The sequence below is a fragment of the Elephas maximus genome, chromosome 3 (genome assembly GCF_024166365.1).
Source record: "Elephas maximus indicus isolate mEleMax1 chromosome 3, mEleMax1 primary haplotype, whole genome shotgun sequence".
Lineage (NCBI taxonomy): Eukaryota > Metazoa > Chordata > Mammalia > Proboscidea > Elephantidae > Elephas > Elephas maximus.
Genome location: NC_064821.1, coordinates 136,709,742 through 136,726,712, shown reverse-complemented (window position 1 = coordinate 136,726,712; position 16,971 = coordinate 136,709,742). Strand labels below are relative to the sequence as shown.

Here is a 16,971-nt window from a genome sequence, read left to right as displayed (position 1 = left end):
CTGAGAAATGATACATTTCAAACATAAGTTTTACGACTCTGAGTCAGAGACAGTGAAAGTTAGAGATAAAATAAACATGTGTCCACAGAAATCCTCAATTTAGTTAATAGCTTATAACTTAAATTTCCCTTCTTACTAAAATCTTTTTCAAAAGACTAAAAAGCATCTAGCTAAAATAACCTATTTGACTTTTTTTCTCCTTACTTCTGCCTATTACAGTAAGTGTCTTATATACAGAAGACAGTCTATAAATGTTTTTCGTTTTTGTATTGAATTCTTAAGTAAATGAGTAGTGAAGATAGTCTACAGAACAGAAAAAGCAAAGAGGCTGGATAACCTGCTGATTCTTTCAGCCTCTGAATTATTGAAAATTAATGGACAGGAAGTTCTTACCTAATAAACAGGTTGTATTTTGGCAGAATTCTTGGCTTTCCACGCAAGAGACCTGGGTTTGATTCCTGGCCAATGCGCCTCAAGGGCAGCCACCACCTGTCTGTCGTGGAGGCTTGCACATTGCTATGATGATGCACAGATTTCAGTGGAGCTTCCAAACGAAGGCTAGGAAGAAAAGCCTGGCAATCTACTTCTAGAAATCAGCCAGTGAAAACCCATGGATCACAACGGTCCAATCTCATTGTGCACGGGGTCATCCTGAGTCAGAGGCCAACTCAAGTCCACTACCAACAACAACATTCTGTAAGAACTATTTTTTGTAACAAAAAGGGGTCAGCTCTGTTGAGTTCCTCTTCTTACCATTAAGTAACTCTAAGTAACTAAAAACTACAGATAATCCTTTTGTAAGATATTATTTACTATATTAAATTCATGAGTTGGTTGATCAGAACTTGGGATGCATTTTTTTTTCACTGAACAACCGATAAAAGCCTATAAAACCCAATGATATAGTAAAATGTTTTCACAAATTTTTTTTCTGAGAATAAAAATATGTATAGTTGAAGGAGAAATTGTTAATTCTCATACTTTTTTTTAAATTGTGCTTTAGATGGTTTACAGAGTAAATTAGTTTTTCATTAAACAATTAATACACATATTGTTTTGTGACATTGTTTGCCAACCCCACAACATGTCAACACTCTCCCTTTTAGACCTTGGGTTCCCCATTATTGGTTCTCCTGTCCCCTCCTGCCTTCTTGTCCTTGCCCCTGGGTTGGTGCACCCATTTAGTCTCATTTTGTTTTATAGGCCTGTCTAATCTTTGGCTGAAGGGTGAACCTCAGTAGTGACTCTATTACTGAGCTTAAAGGGTGTCTGGGGACCATACTCTTGGGGTTTCTCCAGTCTCTGTCAGACCAGTTAAGTGTGGTCTTTTTTTAATGAGTTATAATTTTGTTCTACAGTTATCTCCAGCTCTGTCCGGGACACTCTATTGTGATTCCTGTCAGAGCCATTGGTGGTGGTAGCTGGGCACCATCTAGCTGTGGTCCATTATTTAGTTTGGATTAATCTTTCCCTTATGTCTTTGGTTTTCTTCATTGTCCCTTGCTCCAAAAGGGGTGGGACCAGTGGAGTATCTTAGATGGTCCCTCACAAGCTTTTAAGATCCCAGACACTACTCACCAAAGTAGGATGTAGAACGTTTTCTTTATAAACTATGTTATGCCAATTGAGTTAGATGTCCCGTGAGAGTCACAATTTTTTAAAAGAGAAAAATATTAATGTTCCAAATATATAGCATTTTTTCACATTAGGTATTAGACTAGAAACCCCATGAAGGCAGGAACTGTTTCTCTTGTGTTCATGCCTTTATCACTAGGGAGTACTCAGCACGGAGCCTGATAGGTGATGAATATTAACAGTATTAGGTTGGAGAGACTGCTGTGAATTAGTCACTTACAAAAGTCTTTCTATGGGAGTGCGCTCAGCAGTGAGAAGAGAGCAGGAAGGCATCAGAAAAACAGTTGTTACCTAAACGGATGGAGCTGAGCGTCTTGTAATAGGGAGCTACAAGAAGGGGAGAGCACAGGACAATAGGGCAATGACTCCATTCCTAAAACTGTGGGATTCCCTGAGAACCCCCTATTATCTCCATTATTAGTCACTGCCCTGCCTTGAGCCATCCCCTTGGGAATTACCTCCTCCCAGAAGAACATCTCCCACCAATTCCTTCTCTTCCCTCCTTTCCCCCAGTCTCTAACATGTGGAACAGACAGCAATTCTTGACGGCAGTGAAAAGAGGATACAACACTTGAGAAAACTCTTCTTGCTGTCAGGGACATGGCTGGCTGTGGTATGGCTTTGGGTGTCAATTATATGTATAAATTATTATGTTAAAGAGATGATGTGTGTGAAGTCATTCTGAAAATGGGTAAGAGCTATTATCTTCAAGTTAGGGAATCATTACATAGGTGTGAAGGGCTGGAGGCAAAGGATTACAACATACAAAGCAAGCATGATAAAACCGTATCTGGACCACTTGGCTTAGCTAGTCCCAAAACAAGCTATAAGGTTTGTAGGTTTAATTCTTTTGCCAATCAGGTAGTTTTGCACAGGTAAAAATAAGTACGGTGTGATTGCAGACTCTGTCTTTAGGCCTCGGCAGTCATCTGAACTGTTCTTGAGGCAAATTCAGGTAGAAGAGTGGAAAACCCATATTCGTTCCAGGAAAATATACTATTGACCTGTTAGAACATGACCTTCCTAGGAAGAGGAGAGCATATGTGGTAGGAATCTGCAATGTTATATGAGAATCAAAAGGGAAAAAAATATAATGAGGGTAGCAGGTTGGTGAGAAAGAATTTTAGGAATCTCATTCCTGCCATGTTAGCATATGAAGTAAGGAACATAAATTAGGCTCATTACTTTAAAATTACACTCCATAGATAGTTTGGATAGATGAGTAAACATCGAGAATGGTTAAATTAAAGGTACCCAGATTGGAAAATAAGAAGTAAAATTATCCCTATTCATGGATGATACGATCCTATATATAGAAAATCCCTAAGAGTCCACAAAAAAACTTCTAGAGCTAACAGAGGAAATTAGCAAAGTTGCAGGGTACAAGGTCAACAAATAAAAATCACTTGGGTTTCTATACAGCAATGAGAAATCTGAAAGGGAATTTAGGTAACAATTCCATTTACAATAGCAGCTAAGAGAATAAAATACCTAGGAATAATCTAACCAAGGACATGAAGGAGTTACACAATGAAAATTATAAAACACTGCTGAAAGTGATTAAAGAAGACCTAAACAAATGGAAAGATGTTCCATGTTCATGGATCAGAAAATTTAATATTGTGAAGATATCAATACTACCCAAAGTGATCTACAGATTCAACACAATCCCGATAAAGCCTTCTTAACAGAAATAGAAAAACCAATCCTCAACATTATATGGACTAGCAAGAGGCCGCAAATAGCTAAAGCAATGTTGAAAGAGAAGAATAAAGTAAGAGGACTCACATTTCTGATTTTAAAACATACTTTTTTTTATACAGCTACAAAAATCAAAACAGCCTAATAATGGTATAAAAAGAGACACCTAAATCAATGGAATAGAGTCCAGAAATAAACCTACATATCTATGGTTAACTGAGTTTTGATGAGGACGCTAAGTCTCTTCATTAAATGGTGCTGGGAAAATTGGATTTCCACATGCAGAAAAGTGAAACAGGGTCCATGCTTCACACCATACACAAAAACAAATTAGAAATGGATTAAGGACCTAAATGTACAAATTAAAATAATAAAATTCTTAGAAGAAAAAGCAGGGGCAATGCTGTCAGGCCTAGGTTTCAACAATCAATTATCTAATACAGTAACAAAAGCATAAAAACTTTTGTTCATCAAAAGACTACCAGAAAAAGTGAAAAGACAAGCTACTGACTAGGAAAGTACCCTCGGAAACCATATATCCAAAAAGAATCTATTAACAAAAACACATAACTTTGACATCTTAATAGCAAAATGACAAATAACCCAATCATAAAGTAGGCAAAGGAGCTGAATAGACCTTTCACCAAAGAGACCATTCAAAAGGCCACCAAACACAAGAAAACATGCTCAGCATCACTAGCCATCACAGAGATGCAAATCAAAACCATAATGAGATACCATTTCACTCCTACTAGGATGGCTGAGATAAAAAATAGTAATAATAATAATAACAAATGTTGGCAAACATGCAGGGAAGTTGGGACCCTTACCCATTGCTGGTGGGAACCCAAAATGTTACAGCCGTTGTGGAAAACAGTGTGGCGGTTCCTCAAAAAACTAAAAATAGAACTACCATAAACCCAAAACCAAATCCATTGCCACTGAGCTGATTCTGACGCCTAGCACCCCTACAGGACAGTGTAGAACTGCCTCATAGGGTTTCCAAGGCTATAATCTTTACAGAAGCTAATTGCCACATCTTTCTCCTGAGGAGCAGCCGGTGCAGCTGAGCACTTTAACCACAGCACCACCAGGACTCCTATAGAACTACCGCATGACCCAAGATTCCACTCCTAGGTATATACCTAATAGATTTGAAAGCAGAGACTTGTGTACCCATATTCACTGCAGCACTATTCACAATAGCCAAAAGGTGGAAACAACCTAAATGCCCATCAACAGATGAGTGGATAAACAAAATGTGTACATACAATGGAATACTACTCAGCCAGTAGGAGAAATGAAGTCTTGATACACGCTAAAATATGGATGGAGCTGGAAGACATTATGCTAAGTAAAAAAAATTGATCATAAAAGAACGAATATTGTATGACCTCACTTACATAAAACCACAAGAAAAGACAAATGTACAGAGAACAAAGTTTACTAGTGGTTACCAGGGACAGGAGGGAAGAGGAAAGGGATGGATTAGTGGTGATGGAAATATCACATTGATTAAGAGTAGGGCTGTACAGCCATTCATCGTAATTGCTGTCAATAAGCTGTACACCTATAAAAAAGTGAACTGGCAAGAGTTGTGTGATAGACACATTTACAACGAGCAAAAAAAAAAAAAAAAAAACCTGCTGAGGCTGCTTATGTACAACCAAAAACCTCACAGGATTTGGCTTCTTGGTTTAGGGTTATGGTTTCATGGGACATTCCAGTTAATTGGCCTAATAACATGTCTAGTGCCTCTGTTCTACCTCCTAGTTCCATTCATAGTACCAGGGGTCTTAAAGCTTCCAAGAGGCCATCCAAGGCAGAACAATTGATCTCTATTCACCTGGAAAAACAGGAAGAAGGAGAGTCAGAAATAAGAAGAGAGTGTGGAATGTGTTGGTAATTGCGTTTATGAACAGCTACCTCCTTTGCCATGAGGCAAGGAGAAATGGATGGTGCGTGGCTACCATTACTAACATTTTGATCAAAGATTCCATAGAAGAATCCTGATTGAAAGGGGGGAAATAAAGAGTTTCAAATTCTTATGCACTCCAGACTTCCTGGAGCTATCAGATCAGATCTCCTGGACCCATGAAGGTTTGATGAACTCCTGAAACTACTGCCCTGAAATAATCTTTAAATCTTAAACCAAAAATATCCCCTGAAGTCTTCTTAAAACCAAACAATGGTTTAGCTTAACTAGTAAAAAAAGGTCTGCCTTGAGCATTATGCTCTTTTATGAACTATCTATATGGGATCAAACCTACAACAGAAACTCAAAAGATTAGGTAAGAAGCTTAAGGGGCAGTGAATTTATGTTAATGGAGAAGGAACAACTCCGAAAAGAAGGGTGAGAATGGTTATGCAACTCAAAGAATGTAATCAATGTCACTAAATGGTACCTGTAGAAACTGTTGAATTGGTATATGTTTTACTGTGTATATCCTCAACAAGAAATAAAATTATACATATGTGTACATGCTTAAGTATACATATATATTTATATAAAGAATGGCTAAACAAATAAGTAACATACTCAGAACATTTAAAAGGAACCTTGTCAACTGGCTAGGCCAAGCCTAAAAGGAAGATGAAACAGAAAGAGTTGAACAGCCCTTGGGAAGCATTAATACTTAAGAGATTTCTGCTCCGTAGATTTAACATCTGTATTTAGCATTGGTCCCCCTAGGGACATTTACATATTGTACATATTTATTTTGGACTCTTTTATCCCTAAGGATTCATACAAAAGGGTTCATAAAGAACCCTTTATGTAAAGGGTTCCAAGTCCTTCTAGTGCAAGTTCAAGAAAAGTAAATGGTCTGTTGGCATTTGTTGGTCCCAGTGATGATACTGTTGTGAATAAATGATTTTTAAAATAACTTCTCTCTCTCTTTAAAAAGGTATTAATCTACTACACATCTATTAGAATGACTCAAATTTAACTAAAAAAAAAAAAAAAGGCCTAACAATTTGAAATGCTGGCAACGTGCGAGGGAGAGCAAACGGAACTCTCATCCACTATTGGTGAGACTGCGAAATGATCCAGCTACTTGGGGAAATAGTTTGGCAGTTTCTTATTCAGAGTCACCATATAAACCAGCAATCCTATTTGTAGGTTCTTCCCCAAGAGAAATGAAGACATATGTCCACACAAAACCTGTATGCAAATGTTTTGGCAGCTTTGTTCATAATCACCAAAAGCTAGAAACAACCTAAATATTCAACAACTGGTGAATGGGTAGAAACTGTGGTGCATCCATATAGTGGAATACTATTCTGCAAGGAACTAATTACTGATATGTATATCAACACAGATGAATCTCAAAAGCATAATGCTATGTGAAAGAAGCCAGCCTCAAAAGAAGATATATGATTCAATTTAAATGACATTCTGGAAAAGAAAAACTACAGGGACAGACATCAGATTCATGGTTGCTGGGGGTGAAAGTAGGGAAAGGGAACTGACTACAACGGGGCACAAAGGAACTTGTGGGGTGACAAAAATATTTTCTATCTTGATTGTGGTGGTGGTTACATGACTGTACATGTTTGTATGAATTCACAGAACTGTACACTTAAAAAAGGGTACATTTTACTGTATATATACTCCAATGATCAAATATAAAAAGCAAGCAACTTACCAATTACATTTTACATTTTCATGTTTTAATTTATAAGAAAAACAATATATAATGAGAAAAAAAACAATGACAACCACTTTATGGAAAAACTTCTCATTTTTACATGGACAGATGTTGTATTAGCTTTCCTTATGAATGCAGCTGCATAGTTCAGGGCATGAAAGCATTTTTTATTCACAAGGTACACTTGTCTCAGAAACCCAAAGTAAAAAAAAGGCATTAATTTCCTCTACAAACTTCTATCTTAAGTTTTGTTCAGAAATAAAAATTTGGGATATAAAGGATAAAGATGATTTAATAGCTCCTGATATTTCCTATTTATTATACTTTATCATCATTTTCATGGTACTATGAGAAGAAAAGCAGTAGGTACCGTGAAAACAGCACAGATTTGGAAGTCTGAAGCCCTGAGTCCCAGCCATCCTATGTATTCGCTGAGAGATTTTACCTGTGTTGTTTAACCTTTCTGAAGGTCAGCTTTGCTATCCCAAAATGCATAGTGAGTCCTACAGCTTCAATTATTGCCTATACGCTAACAACTACTCGATTTTTATCTTAAAACAAGACCTCTGCTGAGCTCAAGATCTGTATATATAACTGCCTGATGGATAAAGTTATCTTATACCCATTGGCGTTGAGTGATTCCGGCTCATAGCAACCCTATAGGACAGAGTAGAACTACCCAATAAGGGTTTCCAAGGAGCGGCTGATGGATTCTAACTGCTGACCTTTTGGTTAGCAGCTGAGCTCTTAACCACTACACCACCAGGGTTTCCAAAGTTATCTCATAGAAACCTCAAATTAACATGCATGAAATCAAATTTATGATCATCTTTCCCCTCACTTTACCTGGACAAATTTGTTCCTCTTCTATTTCTGCCTGTCTCAGTAAATGGCATTACCATCTAGCCAGAAACCTGGAGTCATTCTTGACTTCGATTCCTCCACCCCATATTTAGTCCCCAAGTTCTGTTTCTTCTACTTTATAAACATTCCTTAATTCTTTCTACTTCTACATCCATTCTTCCTAACCTAAAACAAGCCCCCATCATCTCTTGCCTGGGTTACTGTAGAACCCTCCTACTGGCTTCCCTGCATTCATGCTTGTTCTTCTCTGATCCATTCTCTATACTGCAGTTAGAATATTCTTTTAACACAAGTCTACACAGTCCCTCTCCTGCTTTGAAATCCTTAAAGGACTTTGCATGAATCAGGTCCCTTGTTCCCTCTCCAGCCTCATTTTGCATTTCTCTTCCCTCACCCTCTGCTTCAGTCTAACTGGCCTTCTCTCAGTTGCTTGAACATCCCATCTTCTTCCCACCTTTTTTTTTTTTAAAAAAAAATAATTTTTATTGTGCTTTAAGTGAAAGTTTACAAATCAAGTCAGTCTCTCACATATAAACTTAATATACACCTTACTACATACTTCCACTTACCCTCCCCCTAATGAGTCAGCCCACTCCCTCCTTCCAGTCTCTCCTTTTGTGACCATATTGCCAGTTTCTAACCCCCTCTACCCTCCAATCTCCCCTCCAGACAGGAGATGCCAACATAGTCTCAAGTGTCCACTTGATGCAAGTAGCTCCCTCCTCATCAGCATCTCTCTCCAACCCATTGTTCAGTCCAATCCATGTCTGATGAGTTGGCTTCGGGAATGGTTCCTGTCCTGGGCCAACAGAAGGTTTGGGGACCATGACCACTGGGATTCTTCTAGTCTTAGTCAGACCATTAAGTCTGGTCTTTTTATGAGAATTTGGGTTCTGCATTCCACTGTTCTCCTGTTCCTCAGGGGTTCTCTGTTGTGTTCCCTGTCAGGGCAGTCATCGGTTGTGGCCAGGCACCATCTAGTTCTTCTGATCTCAGGATGATGTCTCTAGTTCATGTAGCCCTTTCTGTCTCTTGGGCTCATAATTACCTTGTGACCTTGGTTCTTTCTTCCTTTTAAACTGTTTTTCTGCATTACCCTTGTCACATTTTGTAACTGTTTACTTGAGTGTATCTTCCCAGCTAGATTAAGACAGGTACCATTATCTGTCTCATTCACCACTATTTTCCCACTGTTTAGTAAAACACATGCCACACAGTCAGCAAGCAATAAAAACTTGTTAACAGGCTAAATTTTGAGTAATGGGGATGACTGCAATTTTAAATGACGTAATGCAAGAAAACACTTGTTAAACTGTAATTATCTATTATTAATATCAGTCAAGCATTATTAGTATATTAAACTCTGTTTTTTAAAGGTCAAAATAGCTAAATATCAGCAATTTCAAATGATTCAGCCAAATAGTGTTTGTTCCAGTTAATGCTTCTTGGGAGGTGTTTTACTCAGTCAAGCAACATGTAAATTTTTGGGAATCCATGTTCCAGCCCTTTGTGTACTTCAGAAGAGAGCTGATGTCAAGCTACTGAGTATCCATTTCTGGAAGTAAGATGAATACATACGCAAAGGCAACAGCAGTTATGAGCCATTTGTGGAGTGTGGAATCAGGCAGACCTGAGTCTGAATGTCCACCTTATCATTTAATAGTTGTGTGATCCAGGACAAAACATTTATTTCTTTGAACACTGCTTTCTTCACTAGCAATTATATTTTATCTATATCACAGAATCCGAGTTCTTTACTCAATGTTTAGCATATTGCTATTACTGAAAGTAATAGCAATAATTACACAGCAATAACAACAACAACAAGCAAGTACTCTGCCTGTAAAAGAATATAACAGGAGAGACTTTGTGCTAGGTAGTTTTAAGAGATAAAACTTGATGATTAGAGGTGATAACCAGATTACAGACAGCGTTGAAAGTTAGGCAGAGAAGTCCACATCTGATGTGGAAGACAATGAGATAGTCATTGTAGCTTCCTGAGTAGGTCTTAGTGAAAGCGGTATTTTAGAAGGATTATGTGAGATATTATTACGCAGGATTGCCTGGAATAAAAAAGAATACCAGAGACAGGGAGATAAGTTAGAAAGCTGTTTCAAAGATCTAGGTGATAGGGATGATGAATTGGCCAATTGTAGGAAAAACAGGAACAGAAAAGACCAACCTATAAATGATAAGGTACGATTAATCAATTTTTATCTTTCCAAATAGGCACATGGACAGATGTGCATTTAAAAAAGACCACCTGACTAGAGCATACATTTAACAGGGAAAGATCAAGACTAGGTAAAAGAACCTGATTCAGGGTAGGAATGGCAAAGAGAGATGGATTTTGAGGAATACATAAAAATCAAAATCAGTAGTACTTGGTGACTACTTAAGATACAGGTGGTAAAGAGGTGTCCAAGATGACTCTAAAGTTTCTTGCTTGGGTCTCTTGACAGATAAAAATGGGTACACTTTCTAATAGAGAATAATGGAGACAAAGACACAGTCCTATGCAAGGCCAGCTAAGAGTTGGGAACAAGAAGCCTCAGCAGAGAATAATTCAGATAGGGAGAAGGAAAGAAACAACAGTAAGACAACATGACAACTGAAAGAAGGCAATTTTAAAAGAATCATCACGACACTGCTCTCTGTAAGACACAGAACTAAGTGCTTCACACGCATTACCTTATTTAATCCGCATGAAGTAATTACTTTTATAGTCTTCATTTTACAAACGGAGAAGCTGAAGTTCTAAGATCTGAGGTACCGTGGCTGAAATCCCAGAGCCTGAGGGCGCTGAGGCAGATTTAACTGCAGACCCACCTGACTCTAGGGCTTGCTGCTTAGCGGTCTGAGTGTCAGTGCTGCACAAAAAGCTAGTAGTACAAGGACAAAGGAACGGCCACTCTTGAATGTTGTCTACAAAGATTAAAATCATAATTAAAAAAATGTTTCTACAGTGTTGTGAAATTTTTATTGAAACTTGTAGAAGATGGTGTAAATTTCAACTGGCTCAGCACAGAATTACAAGATAAAAGGGACAATCTCACATGAATCTATACACTAACAAACTCTATTTAGGCCTAAAATAATGTCACACTACTACCCTCTAGGCTATTTCACACCAAGTGAAGCATTTAGGAATTTATTTCTTGTGCTAACATATCTGCTTCTTTAATAATTCGCCTCAATTGTTCTGAAAATGACAACAGAGCTGATGTGGAGAAACCTAAATGATAGCAAGGAGAACCCATTCTCATTCCTGGAACAGGCACAAAGGTCCACATCTGACATGTGCCTGAATAAAACTGACTGTTACATCAAAAATAATTTTTAAATATCTTTCTAAGATAGATGCTGCCATGTGACCTTCAATTAGCTAGATCATAAAGCTCTGAAGAGAAAATAATCAAAATTATAGCATGGAAACCACTCTTTTACCTGATCATTACTCATTATGAAGGAAAATGTTACTGGAAAGGGGTTTTTGAAAAGAGATGTTCTAATGTTTTTGAAGTTTGAAGAAAATTTAATGTAGAGGTAATGGATGCTATTAATAAGTAATATAAATTTAAAAGGACGGGAAACCTATAATATTTTCACTAATCATAAAGTAATGAACTAATAACTATAGGGGAAAAAAAAAGTTGAGGTTTCAGTGAACTCACTGAGAGCAAGAACTGCAACTTATTTAGTTTTATATCCCCTGTACAAAACTCTGACAGGTATTAGGGAATCAATGCATATTTGAATGGAAATTTCCCTTATGATTTACTACTTAAATTTTGAAAAATATCCACACTATACAATTTTAAACTAAAAAATTTCTAAACTTATGGCATTAATTTATCATACCTACATTATTTTTAAGGTCGCATTTTCTAAGAATTACAAGGAAAACAAAAAACTATAACTGAACACTAAATGGGAAAATGGAAAGGAAGAAGAACGAGGAAATGTGCTAAAGAAATCAAATAGACAATAACACCTATTCCAAACCAAATGAAACGCACTGCCGTGGAGTCAGTTCCTACTCACAGCAACACCATAGGGTTTCCAAGGCTGTAAATCTTTATGGGGGCAGACTGCCACATCTTTCACCTTCAGAGCCACTGGTGGTTTTGAACAGGCAACCTTTCCGTTAGCAGTCGACTGCCTTAACCACTGTGACCAGGGATCCTTACATACCTATTAGAATGATTGAAATCCAAAACACTGACAACATCAAATGTTGCTGAGGGTGTGAGCAACAGGAACTCCAATTCATTGTTGGTGGCAACGCAAAATGGTACAGGCACTCTGGAAGACAGTCTGGCAGTTTCTTACAGAGCTAAACACAGTTTACTGTATAATCCAGCAATCATACTGGATTTATTCAAATGAATCAAAAACTTACAGTTGCACAGAAATCTGCATATGAATGTTTATTGCAGCTTTATTCATGATTGCCAAAAATTAGAAGCAACCAAATGTATTTCAATAGATGAACAAATAAACCGTGGTACATCTATACAATGGAATATTATTCAGCGATTTAAAAAAAGCACTACGAAGCCATGAAAAGACATGGAGGACCCTTAAATGCATATTGCTAAGTGAAAGACCAGTCTGAAAAGGCTATGAACTATATGATTCCAACTATATGACATTCTAGAAAAGGTAAAACTACTTGCTGTTTTTGTTGTGTGCCCTTGAGTCAATTCCGAGTCCAACACCATAGAACAGAGTAGAATTGCCTCATAGGGTTTCTAAGGCTGTAATCTTTACGGAAGCAGACTGTTAAAACTTAAAAAAGTGGAAAACTTAGAGACGATGAAAAGAGGAGTGCTTGCCAAGGTTCAGGGGGAGGGAAGAAGGGTGAATAGGTGGAGAAATAGGGCATTATTAGGGCAATGAAACTATTCTGAACGATAGTATAATGGTGGATACGTGACATATATTTGTCAAAACCCACAGAACTATACAACACAAAGACTGAATTCTATTGTAAAGTATGGGTTTTAGTTAACGAAACTGTGTGGGGAAGGGGGGTAACATGGGAACTTTCTGTACTTTGTGTAAAATTTTCCTGTAAACCTAAAAATGCTCCAAAAAAGTCTATTATTAAAAAAAAAAAAAATCAAAGAATAGGGTTACAAGAAAAAGGAACAAGACAGGGTAAGAATGCAAACATGTAAAAAGAAGATATTTTTGTTATTATTCTAAAGTTCTGAATTACACCAAATAAAACCAAAATATGGCTTAACAGATACAGATCGGCCTGCAAAATGGGTTTTACTGGGCTATATTCTTTTTAATGTCTCTGTTAAAGCAATTAACTTCTTTCACCAAGTTTGACCATTTTCTCCTGACGGCAAATATTTTAATGAGCTCCATAAAGTACTAGGCCTAGCAAAAGTATTTTTTGAAGAATAAAACCAAAACCCGGTTGCTGTCGAGTCAATTCCGACTCACAGTGACCCTATAGGACAAAACAGAACTGTCCCATAGGGTTTCCAAGGCTGTAAATAGCAAGAACATTTTTTGAAGAACAAAGTATTTTAAAAATTGGTACGGTGATATTTTTTTCTTCCTCCTTATTCATTCATGCTGAGTAGAACTGTCAAACTCAAAGATTTTAAAAGATACACCCATAACAGTTCTTGATTATATATATTAAAAAACATTTCCTCCAGTTGATTTCGTTTAGGTATTTTTTAAAACCTTGTAAGGCCTGTTAAAATTTTCCCAACACTTTTCACTTCCAATCTAACATGAGGCTCACTATGAAAATATTCAACCCCTTAAGCTTTCATGTCAATATTTAATAAATGAGACTAATCTTTTCAAAAAGCTTTATGCTTTTTCAACTTCAAGAACCCCAGCATATACTAGAGCTTCGTTCTAAGTACAAGACTTTTGCCAAAAGCAAAAGCACTCAATATTATTTTAATAATGAAAATCTCAAGTATTAGAAACCAAGCTGTGTGTGGAAAAAATAAATCATTTAGGTGAAAGGGTAACAAACATTCAATCCAAGGATAGTGCAGCCCTAAGGGAAAATACGCATATGAATTAAGTTTATGAAATTGGTTCAATGCACCTACAAAGCAAAAAATAATTAGTTTATTTTAAAGCTGGCTATAAAATGTTTTCAATAATGAAATATAAATTATTTATAGGAAAATACACATCTACCTTTACAGCTACCATTTTACTGAAAAATCTTGAGTACTGTGGAAGGAACTAGAAATAGGAATATATCAGCTTATGTATGTAATAATTAGGAGAATCCTTTTTAATTGTATGATTTTCAAAAAAGTTAATATCTTATCACTCTTTGCAAGTTTAAGAAGTTGAGAGTGGGATATCAATTTAATTTTCAAATTTCATACACAGTGCCCTTTAAAGTTGATAAATATATGAGCGTATATTACTTTGAAATCATGACTGCTAATGAAAACGCTGAGAAAACATGTAGAAGCTTAAATAAGAAAAAAATACATATATTTTTAATGCTTTTGAAGCTACCGCAGAATCTTATTAGGGAAAAGATTTGGATTTGAGGTTTTACTGTAATGGAATTACATGCACTATAAAGAACTTTCAAATGGATCCAAGAGCTGTGTTTGTTTAGAATATTCCCTTTGACCCATTTTCTACTTAGTACTTAATGTGGCACAGACTCTAGAGGGAGCCAAGTAATACTTGGATACTGTAAGGTGGTCTACAGTTTTGTGAATCTTTCTTGAGAGAATTACGATAGAAATACCCTGACCATGTTCGTTCCAAAAAACATGGGAAGTTACAGTTATCAATCTCCAATTATAGACAATTTGAACAGAAAGGAAAATCGTTGTTTTTTTCAAAAGTCTCTTCTTTATACGTCAGAGTTTTAAAACAAAAGCAAGGTACCCCAGGGAAGTGTATACTTTACTATGACGTGGTTGAAAAGCAGATGCATCGGGGCACAATAACTGAGTCAGGGCTTCTTTGCTTTCTCGGCTCTCAGTCAATGATATAAACCATAATCTCACTGACCTTTAGGTTAAAGCTTAGAACTCTCCTGAAATAGTGCCATTCTGGTTGTGCAAGAGAGATACATATAACAATGACAAAGAATTGTAAAGAGCAATACCTAAATTTAACCTACCTCAAATTTCTAATAAATATGAGAATTGTCAACTTACGAACACTAGAGGGCAGTAAAATACTATAAGGTATATTACATACCTAAAAGTGACAAAGGGAAGTCAGTACACTCTTTTTTTAGGAAGGTCAAAATCATAGTAATTTAAGCAATGTATTTTATTCCTTTTTAGGCTGCTAAAGTACAAAGTATTCGTTAGTGTGTCATTTTAAGTGTTACTTACTTTGCAAAATCCAAATAAGAAACATGTCCATGATAAAACCCTGGTTTCATCTCTTTCCAGGAAGTTATATTCTTTACAAAGCGCACCTAAAAGAAGAGAACACACTCATTACTTAAGTACAATTTAAAGAAAATGAAATTTGATGGTAGCAAAATACTTTCCATTTAGGTATTTAAAACCACACCATTTTGACAATTACAGAGCTTGGAAACACCGGTTTGGACCAAGGATAGTGCAATCTGTAACTATTAATTCATCAGTGAGAGCTACTACTCATCATATTCAAAACAGAGTGAAAGACAATTCTGAAAACACAATCACACAATACAAACGTTTAGGTTAGTACTTTTAAATGTACAGGTGAGTACATTTACATGGGGGTGGAGGGGCGTTTATTCCCTATTAATACACATGCTGAAGCAGGCAGCACTGCAACATAGAGATATTCTCTGCATATTAAAATTGCCTTCTTCTCAGGGACTGGTTATTAATAAAAATTCCTTTAAACCTAAAGACCCAACAACAGTAAAACCAACAAGTAACTAACTTAAACAAAAATGATTAAAGAAAACACGAAGAAGACTTTAAAGCATTAAGAGCAGATATCGTAAGCAGTTACAAGAAAAAAAAGAACATTAGAGAGATGACTTAGGTCAAAGAAAAAACTAAAAAATTAAAATATTACTTATTCTAACTTACTGAAGTTAAAATTATACAAAAGGTTAGTTTAGAAAATCCTAAAAATGTAAATATCGTTAAAATTTTAAGAACTAATATAGAGAACTTGACAAATTTAACTAGCATCAGCTGCAAAGTGATGATACACAATTTCTCAAGGGAAAATAAACGAATCTCTGCATGATAAACAGCAAATGGTTAAAAACCCCTTCCAGATACTAGATGCGGTATATGTGTGTGGCGGGTGGGTAGCAACACTCTGTATTGAACTGAAAGCATCTGCAAGCTGTGACCTCAGCCTCTAAAGCACAGGATCGTCAACTGCATAATTCTGACAATTTATTAAGCTTTCATTTACATTTTAGAATAGAGCTGGTCACGTGGTGATATTTTGGAGCACTTCATATGGGATTAGAGTCAATAAGTTAGTAGCAATGAATGGTGATGGCTGCCTGCTGCTTCCAATAAGACTATTGACAGGGCACGGTAGGAAAACAGCGAAGCAGCAGCCACAATGCAGAGAATATGAACTTGGGAAAAATGAAAGGTCTGGGAAATAGAATTTATTTTGTAGGGGGAGCATTAATGAATCATATACGAAGAGAAATAGAAGTTTTAGAAGGGAAATGAAATATAAGACTTATCTTAATATTCTCTCCATAAAAAACACATACCTTTAAAATAATATCTGAAAGCTGTATGTAGATTAAAAAATTAAATTGCATTAGAAAATATATAATCTCATTTTAGTAATTATTTTCAATTTTTTCCCTACCAAAACAAAGAGCCAAATAAACACGAGATTTGAGGATCTCATGTTTTTTTTCTTCCCATTTGTTCAAGTAAGGTACCAAATGGAACGAAAATATCAAATGGCAAATGAAACCGAAAATAAAAATCAGATAATCCAAAAACTAAATTCTTAAAAATTTTAAGTGTTGAATATGACAGCTTTTTATAACTGCTACTTACAAACCTTTGGTTCTGTGAAAATCAGTTCCAGTATTTCAATGAAAAATGAGGGGTAAACAAAAGGCAAAGAGAATAAGGAATTGGGGTGTGGTTGTTCAAGGGAGCTTAAGACA

The 16,971-nt window shown here is 36.3% G+C and overlaps 1 protein-coding gene across 6 annotated transcripts in view; it reads right to left on the bottom strand.

Moving 5' to 3' along the window:
• The window catches only part of HS2ST1 (heparan sulfate 2-O-sulfotransferase 1), a 224,509-nt gene that overhangs the window by 21,462 nt on the left and 186,076 nt on the right, over positions 1 to 16,971 (bottom strand). For all 6 annotated transcript variants that reach the window (XM_049879684.1, XM_049879679.1, XM_049879680.1 and 3 more), the window contains one exon: positions 15,209 to 15,294. In XM_049879684.1, coding sequence (XP_049735641.1) covers positions 15,209 to 15,294 — 86 coding nt within the window. The remainder of the gene's footprint in view (positions 1 to 15,208; positions 15,295 to 16,971) is intronic.